Source organism: Mandrillus leucophaeus, unplaced genomic scaffold (genome assembly GCF_000951045.1).
Source record: "Mandrillus leucophaeus isolate KB7577 unplaced genomic scaffold, Mleu.le_1.0 Scaffold495, whole genome shotgun sequence".
Lineage (NCBI taxonomy): Eukaryota > Metazoa > Chordata > Mammalia > Primates > Cercopithecidae > Mandrillus > Mandrillus leucophaeus.
In genome coordinates this window covers 175,667-186,079 of record NW_012105309.1, presented here as the reverse complement: position 1 = coordinate 186,079, position 10,413 = coordinate 175,667, and the positions used below count along the sequence as shown (strand labels likewise).

The window sequence follows — 10,413 nt, the reverse complement described above, 5'->3', positions numbered from 1 at the left end:
AAAGAAAAGAAAAGAAAATGCCTTTACTTATTATTGGAATCTGTGTTTAGCATTGATCTAGAAATGTATTTTTGCTTGTAAGGGTCCTATGTTGACATAGTTTTCTTCATTTGGTACTTAAATATGTTACTTTACTTTTTGTACTTGTGTAGCAGTGTCTTATCTCAGCATGTTTTTAAGATTTTCTCATTATTTTTGATTCAAAACAATTTGATTATTTATGGTTTGGCTCTGTGTCCCTACCCAAATCTCATCTGGAATTATAATTCCATAATCCCCAGTGTGGGGAGTGGGACTTGGTGGCAGGTGATTTGATCATGGGGAGGTGATTTCTCCCATGCTGTTCTCATGATAGTGAGGGAATTCTCAAGAGATGTGATGGTTTTATAAGTGGCAGTCTCCTTCTGTGCTTGCTCTTGTGCTCTGTCTCTCTTCTTCTCTCTCCCTCTCTCTTTTGTCTGACACCATGGTAGACTTGCTTGCTTCCACTTCACCTTCCATCATGAGTGTGAGATTCCCGAGGCCTCCTAGCCGTGCTTTCTGTTAATCCTGAATAACTGTGAGTCAAAGAAACCTCTTTTATTTATAATTATCCAGTCTCAGGTAGATCTTTACAGCAGTCTGAAAATGAACTTGTGTAATTATGATATACTTGTTCTGTTTTTTTAAAATAATTATTCTTCTTGGATATCTTTCAGTACCAAATTTGTATGTTTCTAGTCTCATGACATTAATAAAAATAGGCTATTATTTCATTAACTTTATATTTTCTCCTGGAACTTCTCTCTGCCTTCACACACACATAGGTGCTGGATTCCTTGATATTTCCATGAAGTGCACTGTTTATTTTTTATCCAGCTTTTTATTTTCTCCCTTTGCTTCATTTCCTCATTTGTTTGTGTTAATGTAGACTCAGCCTTACTGATCCTTTCTTCTATGCTGTCATATGTCATAAATCCAATTCAGAATATTTTTTGTTCACATGCTCATTTTGTTTTATTGCTGGAAGGTCCATTTTGAACTTCACATGTGTTCTTCCTCATCAAAAAGGTTTACTCTTCAGCCCTTGACATATTTATAACTTTTGTAATAGATCCTTTACATTCCTTTTTCTAATCCCAGTACCTTTGTCATTATTGGGTTTGTTTTTACTGAATGACTTTTCTCCTAGTTATGGGCCATATTTTCCTACTTCTTTTCATGCTTGGAAATTTTTGATTGGATTCGGTATATAATAAAGCCTATTTTATTTTTGAAAATTAGGAAACAGGGTCTTCCTCCGTTGCCCACGCTGGAATGCATTGGTGCAATCTCAGGTCACAAAACCTCTGCCTTATTGATTTTAGCAATTCTCTTATCTCAGCCTCCTGAGTAGCTGGGACTACAGGCCTGTGCCACCATGCCCAGCTAATTTTTGTATTTTTCATAGACATAAGTTGGCCTGACTGGTCTCGAGCTCCTGTCCTCAAGTGATTCACCTGTCTTGGCCTTCCAAAGTGCTGAGATTGCAGGCATGAACCGCCACGACTGCCCAGCTTAAACTGCTGAATAACAATTTTGGTGTTTTTTCCCCCCCGAAAGAATGCTAGACATTATTTGTTTCATTTTTGGGTTTTTATACATTAGTTTGTTTGTTTCAGGAATGGCTTGAAAATGTCTTGGAGCAGTAGTTGCAGAACAGTTTAATCTAGAGCTGACTGGCACCACTACTTGCTGATGGCTTTCTGAGGACTCTGAGTTCTCTCCACTTCACTGTGGGGATGAAGACTTTTCAAGACTTGTCTGTCCTCCTGAAATTGCCACTCACTCCCTCCCAGAGTCTTCACTTTTTTTGGCGTGGGGAAGTCTTAGCCCAAGTGCGCACACATCATAACATAGCCCAAGAGTGAAGGCATTCTTCTTTTCTACAACACTCAAGATCAATGCTTCCTTCACTGGCCCACTCTCTGATATGTGCACTGGAAATTGGGGTCTGAAACAGGTTGGATGTTTGTACTCTCCAAATACTATGTTGAAATGTAATCCCCAGTCTTGGAGGTGGAACCTGGCAGGAGATGTTGGGTCATTGGGGTGGATCCCTCATGAATGGCTTGGTGCTGTCCCAGAGATAATCAGTGAGTTCCTTCTTTGAGTCATAAGAGATCTGGTTGTTTAACACAGTGTGGCACCTCCCCAACTCTGGCTCCTCCTGACTTGTGATACTCCTGTTCCCCCTTCCCTTTCCTACACAAATGGAAGCTTTCTGAAGCCTCAAAAGGAGCAGATGCTGGCACCATGCTACTCATACAGCCTACACAATAGGGAACCAAAATAAACTTCTTTTCCTTATGAACTACCCAGCATTAGGTATTCCGTTATAGCAGTATAAACAAACTGACACAGAAAATTGGAACTGTTCAGGGGGTATTGCTGTAAAGACAGTTGAAAATATAAAAGTGGCTTTGTCACTGGGTACTGCAGAGGCTGAAAGAGTTTGCAGAGCCCAGCAAAAGATAGGAATATGAGGGAAAGTTTGGAACTCTTTAGAAACTTGTTAAATGTATGTGACCAAAATGCTCATAGAGATATGGAGAGTGAAGTCCAGGCTACCAAGGTGTAAGATGGAAAAGTGGAAGTTATTGGGAAATGGAAGAAGGGTCACCAGTGTTACACCCTAGTAAAGAGCTTGGCTGCATGTGTCCATGTCCTAGGGAGTTGTGCAAAGTTGAACTTTAGAGTGATTACCTAGAGCGTGTGGTCTAAGTAATTGCCAAGGAGTAAAGTATTCAAGATATGTGGCTGCTTCTACAAGCTTACAGTGAGATACAGCAGCAAAGAAATGATTTAAATATGGAACTTATATTTAAAGGGGAAGCAAAGTATAAAAGTTTGGAAAATTTGCAGCCTAGGAATTTAGTAGAGAAAGAAAAGTCATGTTGAGAAGAGGAATGTAAGTGGGCTGTGGAGAAATCACTTGCTAGAGAGATTCGCATGACTGAGAAGTAGCCATGTGCTAATGGCCAAGACAATGGGGAAAAGGCTTACAAGGCATTTTTGAAAACTTTGAGGCATTCCCTCCTAGTACAGCCCACAGGCCTAGGAGGAAAGAATGGTTCAGTGACCACACCCAGGGCACAGCTGCCCTGCTCAGCCTCAAGACACTGTTCCCACATCCTGGCTGCCCAGGCTCCAGCCTCAGCTCAAAGGGCCTAATGTACAAATTGGCCACTGCTTCAGTGGGTGAAAACCACAACGTGTTGGCAGCTTTCATGTGGTGTTAAGCCTGCAAGTATGCAGAGTGCAAAAAGGAAAGAGGCTTGGCAGCTTCCACCTACATTTCAGAGGATGTGTGGCCAAGCCTGGTTCTCTAGGCAGAAAACTGCTGCAGAGGGAGAATACCAACAGAAAAATTCTACTAGCGCAGTGCTAAGGGGAAATGTGGGGTTGGATTCCCCACACAGTGACCCCAGTGGGGCATTGCCTAGTGGAGCTGAGGGAAGGGGAACACTGCTGTACAGACTTGAGAATAGGAGCACCATTGACAGCTTGTACCCTCAGCATAGAAGAGCCACAGGCATCAGATTCTGACCTGTGACAGGAGCCATGTGGGCTGCACCCTGGAAAGCCACAGGGGCAGAGCTGCCCAAGGTCTTCAGAGCCCTCCCTCACACCAGAATAGTGTACATAGAACCAAGAATTGTTTTGGAGCTTTGAGGTTTAACAGCTTCCCTGCTGAGTTTCTGACATGTGTGGGGCCTGTAATCCCTTTTATTGTCCAGTGTCTGACTTTTGGAATGGTGGTGTTTAGCCAATGCCTGAACCATCATTGTAACTTGAAAGGAAATAACTTGTTTTTGATAGTACAGGCTAAAAGGCGGAAGGAACTTGAGTCTCAGGGGATGAGACTTTGGACTTTGGACTTTTGATTCAGTCAATGCCAGAAGGAGTTAAGACTTTTGGGAGTGATTGGGAAGGGATGATTGTATTTTGCAAGGTGAGAAGGACATGAGATTTGAGGGTCCAGGGGAAGAATAATATTTTTCAGATATTTGTCCCCTCGAAATCTCATGCTGAAATCTAATCCTCAATGTTGGAAGTGGAATCTGGAGGGGAGGATTTCAGTTGCGGGGTGAATCCCTGACGAATGACTAAGTGCTTTCCTCCCAATAATGAGTGAGTTCTTGCTCCGACTTCATACAACATGTAGTTGTTTAAAAGAGTCTGGGACCTCCCTTCACCCTCTCGCTCTGCTCTCACCAGGTGATATTACTGCTCCCACTTCACTTTCCACTAGGACTGAAGGCTTATTGAGGCCTAATGAGGGGCAGATGCAGGTATCATGCTTCTCACACAGCCTGCAGAATAGTGAGCCAAATAACTTCCTTTCCTGCCGTATTATCCATCTCAAGTATTCCTTTAGAGCAACACACACAGACTAACACACGGAGTATTGTGTTGTGTGAGCTTTGACCTCGGTCTTCTCAATGCCACAGGATGCTGGTCTCCATGTGAGTCTTCCTCCCTGTCCTGTCTTTCAAGACCTAAATTGCCATTAAAGGGTCTTCTCAAATAAAAGGAGAGTTTTTTCCTAAGAGAGTTTTGCTGCTTCCCCTAGAACATAGGAATGAATGTCATTGTCATGGTGACATTTTAATTTTTTTTTTGCGAAGCTCCACTTCTTTTATACAATCAACTGATATATGCTTCCGGGAACCAGGAAATCCACTAATTTATTCAAAATAACAACGTATACATGATGAATAGTAAATGACTAAATAAAAGCAGGGTCTGACTGTCCTGGTATCAAGGTAGGTGAGTGCAACTGAGTTGGACAATTATAGGATTAGACCCTGTCTTGATTTACATTTTGGACATTTTGTTGATTATATGATTTTTTCATGACTATGATTTTTGAAAAAATCTATCACATTATGAGATCATCTATCTTAAGTATGGAGTATCTAAGTGCTTACGTTTTATACCTGAGGCCAGAGCCTCCCTCGCTTCACCCTAGTCCTGGCTCTGTCATCATATCTGGATAAAATCTGTACCCAGATAAAAATGCTTTTACTCTAACAAGGGCTAGTTACTTTTTTCTGTCTTGAGATGAGGAAAGACAATGGATTATTTTGGAACTAAGGTGCATTTTCCCAGAGGTCGATGATATGCACATTTAGTACAGAGTCAATGTGAAGAAATAGAGAGCTTCTTCTGCATGTAGGATACACCCACAAAGTTCATGATTGAAAGAGCAAACCCTCCCAAGGAGAGAGAGCAGGGCCATGGAGCTATCCTGATGCTTCCGTTTATAGTTGATGTGTCTTTCTTCTTGAGGTTTGCTCCCGTCTGCTTGTGTCCTATGGTATACTGTCCTCATTTAATTATGCCCTCCAAAAGACTTGTTTTTAAGAGCATTTACTTGGATCCTATTATTTTGTATGTAAGTAAACCCTTGTACAACTGCATTTTGCCATCCGATTTGTGAAATAGCTTATGAATGACCAGCACATAAATGAATAAGACAAAGTCCACACCAGTAGAACTCTCATAGCTAAATGGAGAATTAAAAATTCATGCACCTCTGTAGGAGGTGTAATTGCATAGGAAACCTTAACCAGAAGAAGGGAGTCCTTGTGAAGAACAGAGGACTGGGCATCCCCTCCCTTAGCAGATCCGCTATGATTCCATGAGGAAAGTGGTCTTTCAGTTGGGCTTGCTTTTTTTAGGGAAGATGTAGGGTAGGCATACAAGGGGAGGGTGCAGGAGGAGCAAAGCACACGTTCTATGAAATTGTCGGGAATAACTGGGAAGGTCAAGGGATCCAAATAATACAGATGCCTGTACCCTGGAAAGCACTCCAAGCCCCACTGTGGCATCCCTGACCCTCGCCTGGAGAGAAGAAAAGGGTGTTCCAAGGATGTTAGAGATTGGCCTGCCCAAACTAGCACCACACCATGACCGCAATGACTAGGATCAAGATTCCGTAAATCTGAACACCACAGTTTAATTTTGTTTACATGTCACAGATCTCTGATGAGGGAGCCCTTTCTGAATCCACATCAGTTACAGCAGCTTCTTGGCCTCCTCATGGCTTTTTGCAGCATTTTATTAGAGGGACACCACAGATGCCGATATGTTTATGCGTTCCAGGGCAAAAGCCTGGATGACATATGGCACCATTCCTAAGGCAGGTAAAAAGATTCCTTGTATCACCAAAAACACCTAACAGGAAAAAAACACACAAAGAGCAAACAGCGTGTTAGAACTCAAAACTCATGTTGCAAAAACACAAACGCTGTGTCTGTATTGCCTTGAATAAATCTGTAGTGGACTTCTTTCTGAAGCCTGGGCTTTTCCATGAGACGCGAGTCAATCATTTGGATCGAAGTTTCTGACATGGAAACTGGCACTGCTGTGGTTTAGGGGATGTTTGTTTTGGTCGAATCTGATTGTGAAAGACCCTGATCTCTCCTGAGTGACCGGGGCCTCCGGGTGGGGTCTGGTAGGAGCTCGGTAATGTTCTCTTGTGACTTCAGCCCCACCACAAGTAGATAAGATCAAAGCCACCCTACCTCCGTTTTAACACACAAGCCAGTAACTTTTTGCTTTTCAAATCATTTAGTCTGTTAAGTATTTGATCTGAGATGGGATAAAAAGATACAACTCACAGAAATTGTTCAATGTGAAATTAACACCACATAACTTACAGTCGAAAACCACAATTAACCACAGAAATAAACTTTTGTATTGGCTTGTTTCTAATATCTAAGTCCTGGTTTCAACCTCATTCTTCTTTTTTTTCTCTCTCCCTGTCTCTGTCCCTCCCTCCCTCCCTCCCTGCCTCCCTCCCTTCTTACCTCCCTGCCTGCCTCCCTGCCTTTCTCCCTCCCTGCCTCAGTCCCTCCCTGCCTCCCTCCCTCCCTCTGTCCCTGCCTGCCTCCCTGCCTCCCTGCCTCCCTGCCTCCCTCCCTGCCTCCCTACTTCCCTGCCTTCCTTCATGATACTGTTCTAGGTGTTGGAAAATTTGAGGTCTCTGGTGCCACTCAGAGCCCCGTTCTTCTCAAAACACCCAGGACTCATAAATAAAATTGGTAAAATGACGCTTTCACAATATAATAGCTATATGATTAATTGTTTTAGGTTTTAATTTCAAATTTTCTTTTTCCCTCTCTATCCTTCCCTTCCACTCTCCCTCTTTTATCCTTTCATGGTTTTTATTTTATTTCCGTAATATCAAGGAGAAAATGAAGGTTACATGTCCCGGTTAAAAGTTGCTTTTCATGGGCCATCTCTGGACTCTGAACCTGCAGTGGCCTCGTGGCAGGGACGGTTCTCAGGGCCTCCGATCGGAAAAGTCCTAGGGGCAGAGTGTCTGCAGCAGTAGCTCCTACAGTATAGGCTGGGCCTTAAGATTATCTGGAATTTTCTAGGTTGCAGTATCTACCCTTTCAATATAAAAATTTAGAAAATGACATTCTGTACTACTTTCTTTAGATAAAATCAAAATTTCTGACTTTTATTTAAAAAGTCACCTAACAGGTTTCAACCACAGTGTTAGCAGTTGTAGCATGGAAAGCAGTGAGGAGATGAGATTTACAAGCTACTGGGCTCCTTCATATTGGCTTAGAAGAGAGAATGAGGTGTCCATCGAGTTGTCAAACTTCTATATTGAACCAATGCTTGGTTCAATTATGTAACGCATACTGTCTACTCAGTCTAAAAGTGTGCATAGAAGAAAGAGAAAGACCAGCTCTGGGGGACAGAGGGAGAGAGAGAGACAGGGAAAATAGAGAAAGAGAGGGAAACAGAGAAAGAGGCAGGAGGGAGTGGGGAGAGAGAGAGCGGCAGGAGAGAGAGAGGGGACAGGAGTGAGAGAGGGAGAGAGCAAGGGTCAGGGCAGAGAGACATAGAGGGAGAGAGAGAGGCAGGAGAGATAGATAGAGGAGGGAGAGAGCAAGTGTCAGGAGAGATAAAAATAGAGGGAGACAGACAGACACAGGAGACAGACACGTGGAATTAAACAACATGTTCCTGAATGACCAATGGGTCAATAAAAGATAAGAAGGAAATTGAAAGATTGCTTGAAACAAATGAAATTAGAAACACACCCATAGGTTCCTCTCTAGGTTCTAAAAGCTTTACCAATGGACAAAGTAAAATATTCTCTCCATAACTAAGTCTACCCATTCAGACCTACAAATACCTGGTCAGTATAGCTCTTTCTATCTTAAAAGTAGCAAATTTCACAGAAATATCTTCAAACTAAAAGTCTTAGAAGAAAGAAAATCTTTAGATATGTTCGGTTCTCACTGATTAATTTAGAGATGAGAAAATCAAGGTCCAGGAAGATTAAGTAAAGTCACTCAAGTGAGGTAGACTTTTCCACACTTGACGCCAGAGCCTGTTTCCAATCCTTTTGTTCTAGATTTTGCAGATCTGCAAGATTGATGTCTCCTACCTGAGGCTCTAAGAGTAGAGAGTCCATTTTCTTCAAAGGAGACAGCAAGGTCCTGGTCGTCTTCCCCAGGCTGCTCCTGGGTTGTAGCCTCATCAGCTCTTTCCTGGAGTGACTCAGCCTGGGCCTGCAGGGCCACCAGGAGAATGGCAGCAAGGATGGCGAGGGTCCTCATGGCTGGGGTCACCTGGAGGAGGGAGAGCAGGTGTGGATGTGTGGAGAGTGAGGAGTGAGCCTGGATTTATAGCTCTGCTGGGAGAAGGCCTGAGACAGAAGCCGCAGTGAGAGGAGGTGGGCATGTGATTGGGAGGGGAAGGGCTGCCTTCATCCTCAAGATCCCTTTGATGCTCCTCTTTCTCCCGCCTTTCATCACAGAGTGAGTCTGTATGCTTAGTGCCTCTTCTTGATCCAAACTGTTAATGATGATAAGGGCATTACTATCCTGTCCTGTTTCCCATCTGCTTGAGTATTTACTTTTATATATTCAGACAAGAAAAGCAACAGTGCTTTCATTCAATAAATGTGGAGATCAAATGCCTCTTGTTTTCTGAAGATGGTCCCTGGTACTCTCTGGATGACTCTCTGGGGTCAGACCTGGGTCCCAGTGGAGTCGAGAGTTAATCCATTGCAGGATTCAGGGATATTATTAGCCTCATGTAGGAGGCTTTTGAGATCTTGAGGTGAGAAGTCTCCTGCTGGGGCCAGTGTGGACAGGACAATGACCTTATCAGCTATGGGGGAAATGAGTTCAGTAGACTAGTAGGCCAAGTTTATCAGATTAAAATCAAAATTCAGATTTAGTTCAAGAAGTTAGTGTGATCTGAATGCATCATATACAATGTGTAGCAGGTATTTCTCTCCACTTTGAGGAATATCAAAGTAATTTAGGTGCCTACAACCCCTTTCTGAGATCTTTTATTTTATTTTTATTATTTAGTTTTAGAAAATTTTAAATCATACACAAGGAACAACATTCAAAAGGTAGAAGAAGTAACAAGTTCTCATTTCTACCCCCAGGCCTTCAATTCTGACCCAGGAATCCATCACTATTAACAGTTATTCATAGTATTCTGCACTTTGCTTTTATCACCTGTATCATGGGCACTTTGTATATCTAAACACATGGAATGCTGTTATAATTTTTAAGAGCCTTATACTATCCCAGGGTTTGTATATGCCATCACTTATTTTTTTCTATTGATAAAACACGATAAAATTGGTACAATTTGGTTATTCTTAAACTTTTGCAGTAATAAGTAAAGTTACAGTGATTATCTTGTATATATGTCCTCTTACCCATATGGATAAACTTACAGAAATAGAATTGCTGTGTCAAAGAATGCATCTTAAGCCAGTATGGTGGCACTTGCCTGTAGTTCTAGCTATTTGAGAGGCTGAGGTGGGAGGATCATCGGAGACCAGGAGTTCAATACCAGCCTGACAACATAGTGAGACCCCTTTCTCTTAAAAACAAAAAGAGACTGTATCTTACCCATTTTTAAGATATTACTATGTATTTCTATAATATTGCCATATTTGATACACTTCCTTTGGTGCTCAGTAGGCCCTTGGAGAACCTCTACATTTGAATTCCTCATTTAATTTTTTTTCAAATTTGTCTATTCTTAATTGAAAAATAATTTTTGTGTATATTTGCAGGGTGTGATGTGATGTTTGGATTGATAATCACATGGCAGAAACACTTCAGCTAATTAAGATAGCCAACACCTCACCAACTTAATTTTTTAAGGAGAATTACAAATTGAGTCCTTTAGCAGTTTGAAAGATACAATACATTACTATTAACTGTAGTTGCCTTGCAGTGCCATAGATCACTAAGACTCTCCGGCATAACTGAAACTTTGTACTCTTGGCTCAACATCTTCTCTTTTCCTATCCCTCCCTCTCACCCACCTCCAGCTTCTGATAACCACCTTTGTACTCCAGTTCCATAACATCGACATTTTAACATTCCATGT

The 10,413-nt window shown here is 42.1% G+C and overlaps 1 protein-coding gene across 1 annotated transcript in view; it reads right to left on the bottom strand.

The window, feature by feature from the left end:
- The window catches only part of LOC105550687 (neutrophil defensin 6-like), a 95,773-nt gene extending 87,128 nt beyond the window's left edge, over window positions 1–8,645 (bottom strand). Inside the window, exon 1 of the mRNA XM_011995669.1 lies at window positions 8,438–8,645. Within this exon, the coding sequence (XP_011851059.1) occupies window positions 8,438–8,609 (172 nt within the window). The 5' untranslated portion in view covers window positions 8,610–8,645. The remainder of the gene's footprint in view (window positions 1–8,437) is intronic.
- Between the last annotated feature and the right edge of the window lie 1,768 nt (window positions 8,646–10,413).